Source organism: Hippocampus comes, unplaced genomic scaffold (genome assembly GCF_001891065.2).
Source record: "Hippocampus comes isolate QL1 unplaced genomic scaffold, H_comes_QL1_v1.1 scaffold111, whole genome shotgun sequence".
Lineage (NCBI taxonomy): Eukaryota > Metazoa > Chordata > Actinopteri > Syngnathiformes > Syngnathidae > Hippocampus > Hippocampus comes.
The window spans coordinates 1,382,156-1,394,473 of NW_017805698.1; the positions used below are offsets into that span (position 1 = coordinate 1,382,156).

At 38.7% G+C, this 12,318-nt stretch overlaps 2 protein-coding genes across 6 annotated transcripts; one reads left to right on the forward strand and one right to left on the reverse strand.

The window, feature by feature from the left end:
- The first annotated feature begins 162 nt into the window (after positions 1 to 162).
- On the forward strand, positions 163 to 6,445 carry LOC109523362 (ADP-ribosylation factor-like protein 6). 4 transcript variants are annotated; one of them, XM_019882477.1, is made up of 9 exons: positions 2,999 to 3,688; positions 3,800 to 3,850; positions 3,936 to 3,997; positions 4,112 to 4,180; positions 4,258 to 4,352; positions 5,082 to 5,211; positions 5,526 to 5,581; positions 5,711 to 5,723; positions 6,032 to 6,328. In XM_019882477.1, the coding sequence occupies exons 1-9, from the start codon at positions 3,566 to 3,568 to the stop codon at positions 6,063 to 6,065; spliced, it is 633 nt and encodes a 210-aa protein (XP_019738036.1). In that variant the 5' UTR covers positions 2,999 to 3,565; the 3' UTR covers positions 6,066 to 6,328. The 4 variants fall into 4 exon arrangements, with proteins under 4 accessions (XP_019738039.1, XP_019738036.1, XP_019738038.1 ...); XM_019882480.1 differs by lacking the exons at positions 2,999 to 3,688; positions 3,800 to 3,850 and adding an exon at positions 163 to 238 and having other exon boundaries at positions 6,032 to 6,445; XM_019882479.1 differs by lacking the exon at positions 3,800 to 3,850 and having other exon boundaries at positions 3,002 to 3,688.
- Positions 6,208 to 11,563, reverse strand: LOC109523361 (F-box only protein 47). Of its 2 annotated transcripts, XM_019882475.1 has the most exons (11): positions 10,534 to 11,563; positions 10,031 to 10,196; positions 9,602 to 9,763; positions 9,079 to 9,155; positions 8,924 to 8,998; positions 8,729 to 8,840; positions 7,962 to 8,135; positions 7,740 to 7,889; positions 7,473 to 7,615; positions 6,986 to 7,145; positions 6,208 to 6,910 (listed from the first exon to the last, which is right to left on the reverse strand). In XM_019882475.1, the coding sequence occupies exons 2-11, from the start codon at positions 10,188 to 10,190 to the stop codon at positions 6,810 to 6,812; spliced, it is 1,314 nt and encodes a 437-aa protein (XP_019738034.1). In that variant the 5' UTR covers positions 10,191 to 10,196; positions 10,534 to 11,563; the 3' UTR covers positions 6,208 to 6,809. The 2 variants fall into 2 exon arrangements, with proteins under 2 accessions (XP_019738034.1, XP_019738035.1); XM_019882476.1 differs by lacking the exon at positions 10,031 to 10,196.
- Between the last annotated feature and the right edge of the window lie 755 nt (positions 11,564 to 12,318).

Below are 12,318 nucleotides of genomic sequence, written 5' to 3' on the forward strand. Positions count from 1 at the left end.
GTGCCTGAGACTAATTCCCTTGGACAGTCTGCAGGAAGGACGTCATTGGACTGGACAGACCGCCTCCCAGGCTAGCAGTCACTAGCAGACACTTTTTCTACTACACACCCCTTACCCAGTATAGCTGGTCTGACCAGACTATTTTTAGACCGCCCAAAAGACTTTACGGTCTGGCCAAGGCCTTCACTTATAGGGGAATGTAATGCCTTGTTACAGCTGCGGTATTTTCTGTGTGGAGGTACATTATCTTAGACATGTAGATTTATGGACATAATCTACTGAATTTTTGGCGTTTCTTTGTTTTCTTGGAAAAAATATATATACCCTCACCACTTTTCATTTTGTAATATGATCATTTACAGTATCATGAAGGTGTGTGCATTACTTGACTCTCTGTCTTCGGAGTCTGGTACACTAATACTTGAAGAAAGTGGTGAGAAGCAAGTCGAGAAGATTTCTTGAACGTTAACGTGTATAGACAAGTAATCGATAATTATTAACATGACCGCATATCTATATACAGTATGTGCAGATCTATATGTAAAAGGCCTAGTGAATCAGAATCTTATTTCAAATCGTTTATTTATTTATGTCAGATCAGCAATAATCATGCAGTCACCTCAGTGTCTCAGATGAATTGTGCAATGGGAGACAAACAAACATGGAGCCTACAAACCATCCTTGTTTTGTTTTTTTATGCCACATTTGAAGCTCGCTAAACAAGATTGTTTGCCTCCATGAAGAAAAAAAAAAAGAAAAAAAAACAAGAAGAGCGATGTCAAAATTATTTAAAATGTGGATTTTAAGAGTTGCCCGGCAGAAAACTGTCACTGTTGTCTTAACATACAGTATGAATGTTCAGATAACCTATTAGTAAGTATATTATTTCCTTTGAACATATATTTATATAAATAACCTCGACTTTTATGGTTCTTCAGGATTATGACAAATACTTAGGGTATTATTCATTTGCACAAGTGATTAATGGCAGTCGGGTCAGAACTAACTGCTATTCAGTGCAAGGCCACTGGGTGCGTTTTACGGTCATTCTGATAGGCAGGCCACTGTGTGCTTACCTTGTGATCATGTAAAGATTGTGGAATTTGTGGCAGTATAGGAATCAAGTGTACATAAAAGTAGTCTGAAATGAAAACTTTTGGATCTGCAGTAGTTGATGTCATGTCGTCAGATGCTTGCCATTGAAATTATTTATCTTCATTGGGGAAAACAATGGTAAACAGGCGGTGATATAAATATGGAAAAACAAATATGAGTAAGCTTTCTTGGTGGAATCACGGGGAGTCGGCTAGACTGGCAGCTTTTCCAACTCATGACGCAGTTAACGGAGAGAGCACGAACATAAACAGCAGCATCTTAATTTATCTTGTCCGACGAGCAACATTAACATGTACACACATGTATGCCTTACAGTCTGTTCACACTTAAGTAAACACGTTGCAGTGGAATCTAAGGACCTACGGTATCCCTTAAATCCAGTTATAGACCATATCCATAGGAGTGAAAAAATTAACTGGCAGCAGAGAGCTGCTCCATTCAGCCTGTATGCCGCCAGCCATCAGGAATCAGAAAATTTTACACACACACACACACACACACACACACACACACACACACACACACACACACACACACACACACACACACACACACACATATAGAGTATCAACTGTACATTACATATACTTTCACTGGCACAAAACCATCTACAGTCAATGGGAAATATCAGATGCTGTTTGTTGAGCATGTTCTACTGCTGAGCAATGTTAGGACGTTCTTTTGTACAAAGTACAAGTATACTAATGATTACAATTCTTGTATTTTATTTTTTTATAATTTCCAAAGAGATGTTGTAGATCTTGCACACCGAAAGAGGCAGTTAACTGCAGATATTTATTTGAAAAATAAACCTGTAAAGCTCAGCAGGTTGGCTGTTTTGTTTTCCTTTTTTTCAAATAGCGAATGAAAACAGGTGGAACAACAGTTTGTATTGATGCAAATCGTTTTTAATGTACATAACTTAGTATAAAATTAAACCTGTAATATGCCGTTCTTTTGAAATGTCCTGTGTAAAGGTCTTGCTTTGCTAGCTGGCGTTGTATAAACGATTATTTTTGCGGCATTTTGACAAATTAAGACTTACAGTGGGACAGATAGAGCTAATGGGATTTTTGCAAAAATACTCAACTGTTTTCGACAAAATTTATAGAGTGGAGGCAGATGGAACAAGTGTTTTAGGTGAGGATAATAATAGCGTAACATAACAGTTTAATGGGCCTGAATGATGAAAATACAGTATTTTCCTTTGGCCAAATTTGGACCGCATGCCACTTAATATCATTTATACCAACCACCTGTAGTACAAAAACAAGCAACCAATTTTTGCCTGTTTAGTCGCCGTGGCAACAATGGAATAATCCATCCCCCAGAAGCTTCATGGCAACCTGATTAACAAAGAGTTGGTCAAAGACAAATCAATTATTTCATAAGTGAGCATCAAGGTTGTCGTAGTAAACGAAAACTAACTATATAACTGAACGAAAGTGGAAAAAACATTTTAGAACAAAAATGAAAATGACCTAAAACTAAAAAAAATTTACGATTATAAAACTATCATTGTAGCAAAAATGTACTTCATTTTCACTTCAGCAATAACAACGAGCTTTTGGGGTTCATTTTAAATGTACAATATTTATTTTGATCTTTCTGTTTGGCCATACAGATGATGGAAGATGGTCAGGTGCAGTTTATCTTTCTGTATTACAAAATAATTTAGTTATTTATTTTTTTAATCTTGCACTCCATATATTTAAAAAAACTAAAACCAATACTAAAAATAAAAAAATGAAACAAAACTCCTGTATAATCTAATTAAAACAAACTGAAGTTAAACAGCAAAGGTGAAAAAGAAATAAACTCGTATAACCCTGGTCAGCATTAGTTTAGATGTTCATTATACCGAGTAGTACTCAAGCTTCATTAAAGCATTACTCAACCAATAGTGGCCAAAAACCTTTTCATACGGTGTCACAAATCTATTGTCAGTACCATCCGTCAAATTCTATTTATTGAACTGATAAAATGAATAAGCAAGAGCCGGTCAGCCAAGAGGTGGAGCTGTTGCACCACTAATCATCTCGAGAGCTGATCTGCTGAAAAGTTCAAGTCCTTCATTCTAAACTCAAACGTTGAACACCGGTTTTGAGTAAGAGCAAAGCAGGCCGAAAGATCAGCTACAGCAGCTGCTGTTGTTGTGACTGTTGTCAAGCAGACCATCGCATTACACTAATGAATCAAATTCATCAGGAAGAAAGGCCGACGGAGGGCCACACTACCAAGACCGGGTGGTTTGCGGATCTTAATTCCTCCTAATAGGATTAGCTGTTGCAAGATGGGATGCACAGGCAACATCTCAGCATGTTGTAGTATTCACTCCAAAATACAGGGTACACACTTGTTTGCTCTGGGTTGTGACTTTTTTTTTCAAGTAATCAAAAAATTAATGGGGTGATAGTATATTTCAAAAGTGTATCATCAATTGAATTTAATGGGGCTGCTGGATAAACTGTCAGGCTGGTTGGGCCTGAGGAAGAAGGAAGTCAATGTTTTATGTTTGGGACTGGACAACAGCGGCAAAACTACCATCATCAACCAGTTGAAACCAGCTAATGTAAGTAGTTGTACTCACTAACCGATCTGAGGCTTTTAGAACTGACGGCCGCGGCAAAAAGTTCGCTCTAGTGCGTTGCTTTGCGGTCATTGAGGGATTGCTTGTTTTCAGCATTCGAATTGCTTAGGCCCATTCTCAGAGGAGTGGAAACATGTTAGTCAGGTAAAGCCTATCGGATTTGCAATACTATTTCCACGTTGACACACTTGTCATTACTTGTCTGTTTTGTGTGTGTGATTGGGTGTAGACACCAGGACAAGAAGTAGTCCCAACCATTGGCTTCAACATTGAAAAGTTCAAGAGTTCAAGGTAGAGTCTTGCATTTTGAATGTATAAGAATTCCTGTTTTAACCGGTTAATATCCCCCATTTCCAGATGATTCTGATGTGGCTGTGCTCTTTTGCTCTTTCTCTGCATAAGCAGCCTTTCCTTCACAGTATTCGACATGTCTGGCCAAAGCAGATACAGAAACCTGTGGGAGCACTACTACAAGTATGCACACACAGCATTGCTCATTTCTTACAATCAGTCCAACTCCTCAATGATATATGTCCTGGTTTCCTCCGCAGAGAAAGCCATGCCATCATTTTTGTCATCGACAGCAGTGACAAATTGAGAATGGTCGTTGCCAAAGAGGAGCTTGATACTCTTCTCAGCCATGAAGGTATGCTACTAAATCCCTGCAATGCTCTCTTGTTTGTTTCAGTGGTAGTACTAATACATAGTACGTTAAGTAGAGTCCTGGTTAGTTAACATTTCACATCAAGTACCACCCCAACAAATACTTAGCTCTCCTGTCAATCACGTGTGCCCTGCGATTGGCGGGCAGCCGGTTCACGGTGTACTCGGCCTCCTGCCTGAAGACAGCTGGGATAGGCTCCAGCACGTCCGTGACCCTCGTGAGGATGAAGCAGTTCAGATAATGGATGGCTGGATGTCTAAATGATTCAATACAAATGTGTTGTTTTTCAAAGTTCAATACAACTGAACTGCACTGAACAAATGTACTGGACTAAAAAAATAAATACAAGTTGACACACACCTGATTCCTAACACCTTGTCCTCACTAAAGGCACTCAACAAATAACTGTATCGTACGTTATGGAAAATGTAACAAAGGGAAACTCTAGTATTTAGAACTTAAACATAGTGAGGCAGTTTTCAACTTCCTGTCTGAGGGAGTGACATGCGTTTGCAATTGTTTCAAGTTCTCAGTGTGTTTATGACTCGTGTGGTGTCAATACAATAACCATATAAACAGCGAGATTTGACTGGTTGCATATTAACAATGTTATCTGGCTTCCATAACACCATGTCAATATTTAAAAAAAAAACAAAAAAAACCCTCCATCTTCACTGAGGATTTTACTTTTTCCACTGTGTTGCCACACAGATATTTGCAGTAAAAAGCTGCCCGTGTTGTTCTTTGCAAACAAGATGGATCTCCATGACGCCATGTCGTCGGTTAAGGTCTCCCAGATGTTGTGTTTGGAGACTATCAAAGACAAACCTTGGCACATCTGGTAATACTTCCCATTTAACTCTACTTCTGCTTTTTTTTTTTTTTTTTAAAGGAAGTGAAATGCCCTTGAAATGAAATGGGTGAACTGAGCAATCTGGTAATATATAAATTGGCAGTGACAGCTGCATAGACTTGAACCTGACTGACCCTTTTATACAGGTTTGTCTCTTTTATACGTTTGCCAGCTTGTTTACTCATTAGACAGATGGAAGGCAGAGGGATGAAGCGCTAGGCAGGTTGAAATGTTCCAAGTTGTGAAAGTTAACGTGCGCTGTGAGGCGATTAAATCCTCAACCTGCTCTTTTCTTCCCTCAGTGCTAGCAATGCTATCGAGGGAGAAGGCCTGAAGGAGGGGGTGGACTGGCTCCAAGGTAATGCGCGTGCATTTATAATGTTATACTACTGTCATTGCGTTGTGAAATAGACGGGTATCTTACTTTATTTGAATGAATGATGCCACCTGCTTCCTGACAACCATTTGTCTTTTTTCATACCCATAGAACAAATTGCACAGTAAGTACATGATCACAGTTCTGTGTGTTGATGTCCAAGTGGTCGTTGTAGCATTTTTGTGTTATGTAAATTAAAGACAAACATCAGTAATGTCTGAGGATCTTCACAAAAAAAAATATATATATAAACATGGGATGATTTCCAGGCACAATTTTGCCTTACCCACTCCCTCACCTTCCATGTCGTTCAGTGGCATCCATTTGAAAAGTTGCTTTGTTAGAAAATCCTATTGTGTCTGTTCATTTAAATTGGACTGAGAAGCTTGAACAACTTAGAATGTTTGTTTGTTTGTTTTCTTCTTCAACTAGGTCATGTCAAAACAATGGCGAAGTGAATGAGTGAAATGCCAATGGAGACGGTTGGACACTCAACCTTTAATCAGGAATGATATCATTCCGTCTTTGTTGTAGGACAAACATTTTCAAAGCATGCTGAGACAATTTTCCGCTAATATTATAATTTGTACGAAACAATTTTGTTCCCATTTAGGCTTACATGAAACTTTTTTTTTCATGTCAAACGTTAACACGTTATAGTATTATCATATGGATGAAATTAAAATAGTCACCAAAGGACTTAAATACAGTTTGAATGACATATTGACCTGTTTGCAACAATATCAGTACCATCTTAGTCTTTGTAAACATGTTTTTTCATACATTTTCATACTTAATTTTTTTCTGTACGCATATTGTTTATCATGGAAATAAAAGCCTGGCTACGTATTTTAAAGATTGCACAAACTCTTTTTTTCTCATAACCAGTCATTTAATCACACAGCTTTAAATTCCAAACTTTCAGACCACATTTTTGTGGCAAACGCCAACTGTGGAATCAATAGTCCAATATGAACAAGCTCTATCAATACAGCATTAAATACATGAACAAACTGCATCAAGACCTTAATTACATACAGGGTCAATGCAAATAAATATGTGCCAATAAATATTTTCCTTTGTCATAAATATTAAATCGTTTTGAAATGTCGCCATCAAGCCAATAAACAAATTCATCACTGAAATGTAACCGACACAAAGTTATGGTACTTTGTGAAATATTCTCCCGGCAACTCACTTTGCATCGTTCCTACTTAAGCAACAAGTGAAGGAATTTTGTATGAAATCGAGCATTCGCATCCAGGAGGAGACATGTGGATGTAAAAACGTCCCTGTTCTCTGGACGATTTCCTGAAAATACATCAAACCGTTAACAGATTTTTGGCGCCGTGTCATTTAAAGAAGAGACGCACTGACCCGACTTACCGTCTTCATACATGTAAAGAAACTCGGCGATAATGTCTGAGAACATGTGTTCGAGATGGCGGATGAAAGTGAATTTTTGGACCTCTGAGCTGAAGCCAACGTGGAGCTGCTGTACCAAATGCACCACCCAATTCATCTCATAGCCATCCTTTTCACAGACCTACGATTACCGGATACCGAAAAACAAGTTGACAGTTAGAATAAATGTGCAGTTTTGTTGCCACAACAGTGCACATATACTGTATTTCAAATTATCATTATTTCAGTACTTCTACTTTTTTTGTGGATGTTTTAAGATTGTTATAATGTAAAATGGAAAGGGTGGTGTGCTTTAAAGGCTGGGGAACAGTGAACAGTGACAAAATTATCTTGAATCGAATTGAATATCCAACTTCCTTTGGTATCCTGTAGTAAAACAATAATTCCTAAACGCCTTGTTTTTTGGGGCATATTTTTTTATAAATGATACAATAACATCAGTACTTACCAGAATAATGTACACAATGACTTTGGCAATGTCTCTGATTAGTCCAGATTGGGCCCTGCTTGCCAAGACAGTGTAGCATAACTTATTGCCACATACCACCAAGAGGCGGGCAATATTCTCCAAGTGCCATGGCCGAGGGATGACTGCAAAAGTAGAACACGGTGACAACCAAATCAGCTCATTCCATTTGTTTGGTATACGTGTATGGACATGTTTCATTCATGCGTTCATAGCGCTTATCTAGGGGAAAAAAACGGATGGTGTGACCAATGATCTCCTCAAAGACTGCTAGGGTTGTTTGCAACGTCCAGTCTTTCAGTTCAGGTTTGTTGAAGAGTAAAAGGATGGCCCTGGCCAGGTTCCACAGAGCATCCTGAGGCAGCTCCCGTTCCACCAGATCCTGCCAACTGATGGGGCCTGCAAGGAGGAGGAAACCCTGCCCACCTATTGTTTTACAGCACAGGCCGGGCTGAAGGACAGTCACCTTACCTTCAGTCAGCTGTGGCCCATATAGGATTAACAGGAGGTGTGCTTGGCTGACCAAAGGCCAGGGCTTTAGGAGCTGCAGGAGCCAAAATTGACAGTCTGACTGGTTCGGGGACAAGTCCAGCAGAACCTTGCGGCAGAAGTAGCGGATCTCCAGCTCTTCATAGAATTTCAGGCCTGCAGACACAGAGAGAGAGGCAATGTATGATTTTCTGCTTTTCTCAAACACGCTGCCATAGTAACGGGATACAGGTCCAGTGCCATGAAATAGTATTTGCCCCCTTCCTGATTTATGTGTTCTTTGCATATTTATCACACAAATGTTTCAGTTCATCAAACCAAATGTAATAAAGTGGGAGATGAAAAGTGATGCTATAAGTATTCCGCAGCAAAGAAGCCGCAAAACAATAGTTTGGATTGAAAAAGTGTTTTGTTTTGTTCAGGCGCTATTTGGGCTCTAAGTTGAACTCTACACTAATCTTCTCAGCAGATCAGACCCCAGACAGCAATTACTCGACTCTTGGAAGGAATTCTTGAGTATATTCTCCCATTGAAGCTTTAACACTTCCAACCAATTTTCTGTCAGTCTTTCGACAAAATTTCTACAGAATGTGTACACAAACATTTGGCTCATCCAAAACATGCTCCATGGGTTTGGGGTCAGGGTTGTGCACGAACCAGTCAAGTAAGTAGAGGCTATATATTTTGTGGGGACAAGTCCAGGCCCCTATTGATAACATTTTGAGATAATGTTAATTTTAGCCCCATACCAGGTTTCCCAGTAGTAACGACTGCCTCAATTTTATGCAGCAAATTGGTGACTTCACACAGGAAATGGAACACTCTTTGGCACTCAAACTCATCCCACCCTGCAATTATGGTCTGCAAAAGAAAGCAATTCAAAAGAAGCCGTTGTAGCATATTTTTTTCAGCTATATCTATCCATTCATCACTTAAGAGTTCACCTGCAGAAAAACCCCATATCTGGATAAACCAATGCAATTTGGTGCTGAGCAAGTCTCCTGCAAGAAGCAAGGAACCTGAAATTTCACAAAAATTAAGAAGTATTCCACATAATATCTCATTGTGTTGTTGTTTTGTTTTTCGTATGCTCTCTTACCTGTGAAAACTTGTGGAGGATACATTTCAGCCTCTCCTTTGTAGGCAGTAACATTGTGCATCGTTTGAACAATACACCTGAGACAACAAAAGAACACCATTAATACACTGTACATATTTGGATGAATATAAAGTGCACTATTACCCTTATAAGTGAACATAATTTCCCTTCCTAAATGTGTCCAAATGTTCCCTTGTCTTAGTACTTTTTGCACAACTTACTTTCTCTGTCAATTAAATTTCCAAGGACATCAATATTCAACAGTTGCTTATTTTCATTTTAACTTGTAAGTGAACCTATTAAGGCTGCAGTGCGTTTTAGGTTCATCCTCGAATTTCACACAAGATATCCCTTACATTTTGTGAATAGTGTACACACCGTAAAAAGTAAGGTGCTCTCTCTCTCTCTCTCTATATATATACATACACACACACACACACACACACACACACACACACACACACACACACACACACAAATAAACAAAATACGTACATTGATGTTAATCTCCCCAACTGCTTACCCAGGTTTCTGAAATGTTTGCCGAAACATTCTTGCTCAGGGCAATAGGTGTTATGAAAGTTTTGGTGCATCATTTTGCTCTTCCATGCCAGGGTGCTGATATAGTCCACGACATATCCATTCATCTGCTTGGACGCTAAGCACAATGCACTCACCTCTAGCACTGGAAAACATGTTTTAAAACTACATTTTGATCGAGAATGAAAAGCAAAAAATACAAAAATATTTATTTAATTCACTTGAAAACTTACTACTACTCTATTTTGATTGGCACGAGTAATATATTTATCATTGTGGCTTTATATCTATTGTATACACAGTGCATGTGCTTTCTCATACTTTTACAAGTAGTTGTGCTCTTAACTTAAATCTACGAATACGTTTAAACTTGACATATAATCTAAATTGTAGCACACTGCTACATGTTTACCAGATAGGTTGTCCAGAATCAGATGAAAAACCTCCAGTGGAAGTTTCTGGAAGAAGTTTCTGCTGTCCTTCATCTGACTGCGAGTCCTGACGGCTAGCTGACGGTAAACACAACTGGACGGGTTCGGCCTGCTGTACCTTCTTGCTCTTCCTCTCGCCATTATTGACTGTAAAATGCCACATATGTTCGCAGTCTACCATTATTTACTGGCGTATGTAATCACTGGAAATTGTAGTTAAAATACTGTATATTAATTGAGCTTTCTAGCTAGTCGGCTAGCTATACAGTATCACCATAATGTACTTAAAAATAATAACGATAGATTTCCACCGTTTTTTTTTAAATCCACACCAATACACCTACTCGTAGCACGAATACGACAACGCTATTGTACAAAAAATTACCAATTTTTTGTACTTGTTAAGCGAGACGCCGCATTACAGATGAAACTCGGCACTTGCGTAAGACGTTTTCAGCGCAAACATTTGATGAAGTAACTTTACCTGTAGAAATAACACCTGTGAAATGAGTTCGTGTTATCTGGTGGCGTCGACTGCTTTTAGAGAGTCAAGCAATCTGCTCTGACTAGTGAGACCCAACTGTAAATCTTTAAATAGTGAGATTCATTTGTAAACGTGTTCCACCAAGTGCTACTTCACAAAAAATGAATACGTTGCTCTCCCAAGTACCAGCACGATAACCAATAATAAAGTACAAGTACTTGGTAGGTTTCATTAATTTATTTTTAAAAAAAAAAAGATGCGAGTTTATTAGTCCAAGCCATTTGGCCTTTTTCTCGATGTAAATACTGTATAGGAAAAGTAAAAAGTAATGTAATAATGATTCAATGAAAGTATTGCACATAAGAAGCAAAATTTGTACATAAATTTTAAAAACAAAATAGCTATTGAATACAACCGAACTGCACGTTAAAAAATCTACTATACAGTATATGAAAAGTAAAACATGTATTGTAGCGGATTTTAAAGAGTTAAACAGGTTGTTGACTAGCTACAAGCTGAAGTCTAATGTTTAATTCTATTGCATGCTTTAAGTATAGTAAATTTTGGACAAATGTTATTGGTTACCTGTGAATTACTGTACAACTACTGGAGCTAAAATTGTGGATCAAGTGTCCCCTTGCTACTAAAAGAGCAGTTTTTCCCTCGACTTGAGTTCAACACCATTTCTCAGTCATAATCATGTTCATCAAGTGCAGGGGAAAATATTAAATATGACTGGGCAGGTATAGAATTTGGGCTCTCACACTGAACTTAATACGCAAGGGATTCACGCTTGATCCGTAAACAAACCCAGTGCAGATCAGCTTCCGGTTCGCAGATGTTACGCCGAGGCATATGTTGAAAAAAGTGCCTTAAGGGTTTTTACAGGATAATAATTCACATGTTCAAAATCTTACTATTCACCTTGTCGGCATACTTAATTTCCTAAACAGACAAACTATTGATGATGAATGTTCTCCCCCAAAAAGCTTTTAGAGGTGATTTCTTTTGCATTTTGTTTCCTTACAATACCAAATGTAAACTAAACAATGACATTGTTTAGTTGACATTTACAATTACAGTATTGCATGTGATAAAGGTGCCAAACTCTGATTTCTGGCGTACTGTTACATGGTTATCAATTTTACATTTTACATGTGGTTTGACCAAATAAACTGGTCTCTGACCTGGAATCAACCGTCACTGTGATGTGACCATCGATAAACACAATTGCCACACCCCTGACCTCTAATGTGTGTGGGAATTGTTGCTTGTTTATCCATTAGTGCGTAGTTATGAGGTTGGTGACAAATGTAAAGCCTAATTTATAAGCTCTGTAAGAGGAGGTGTCCTATACAGCAAGTCTACAAAGATTTGTATCACGCAAGACAATGTATATTTGTAGCTCAGGACACCCAAATACATTGTGTTAGCGTCGAGCGCATTGCACAACAACTACGCTCAGCTGCTAATCACAGGATTATTCCGTCGAACTAAGACTATTAGGCGTTCCACATTTAAATGGCGTCTCCCAGACCACAGGCACGCTTTACAGAAGATCATCGCCTCAGAATTGAGCTTTTCAAGTCAACCGAATTCGGAGAAGAGCTGGACAAAATCATTTGTCGTTTTCCAGCAGGTTGTGTACTTTGGCTGCAGATGGACCAGGAAGGGCAACGATGTTGTTAACAGGAGACGAGAGAACAGCTTCTGTTTTTAATGACCTCGTTGGGGCGACCGCAACGTAAGTAGTACTACCCTGACATGTGTCAAAAGCTCACCTTT

Excerpts from the sequence above, each read along its gene's own strand:
- LOC109523362 (XM_019882477.1), top strand. The coding sequence starts at position 3,566 with ATGGGGCTGCTGGATAAACTGTCAGGCTGGTTGGGCCTGAGGAAGAAG. Across the intron at positions 4,181-4,257 it reads CTGTGGGAGCACTACTACAA|AGAAAGCCATGCCATCATTT; the intron begins GTATGCACACAC and ends TTTCCTCCGCAG. Across the intron at positions 5,212-5,525 it reads GACAAACCTTGGCACATCTG|TGCTAGCAATGCTATCGAGG; the intron begins GTAATACTTCCC and ends TTCTTCCCTCAG.
- LOC109523361 (XM_019882475.1), bottom strand. The coding sequence starts at position 10,190 with ATGGCGAGAGGAAGAGCAAGAAGGTACAGCAGGCCGAACCCGTCCAGT. Across the intron at positions 8,999-9,078 it reads TCCTCCACAAGTTTTCACAG|GTTCCTTGCTTCTTGCAGGA; the intron begins GTAAGAGAGCAT and ends GTGAAATTTCAG. Across the intron at positions 7,146-7,472 it reads TCATTGTGTACATTATTCTG|GTCTGTGAAAAGGATGGCTA; the intron begins GTAAGTACTGAT and ends CGGTAATCGTAG.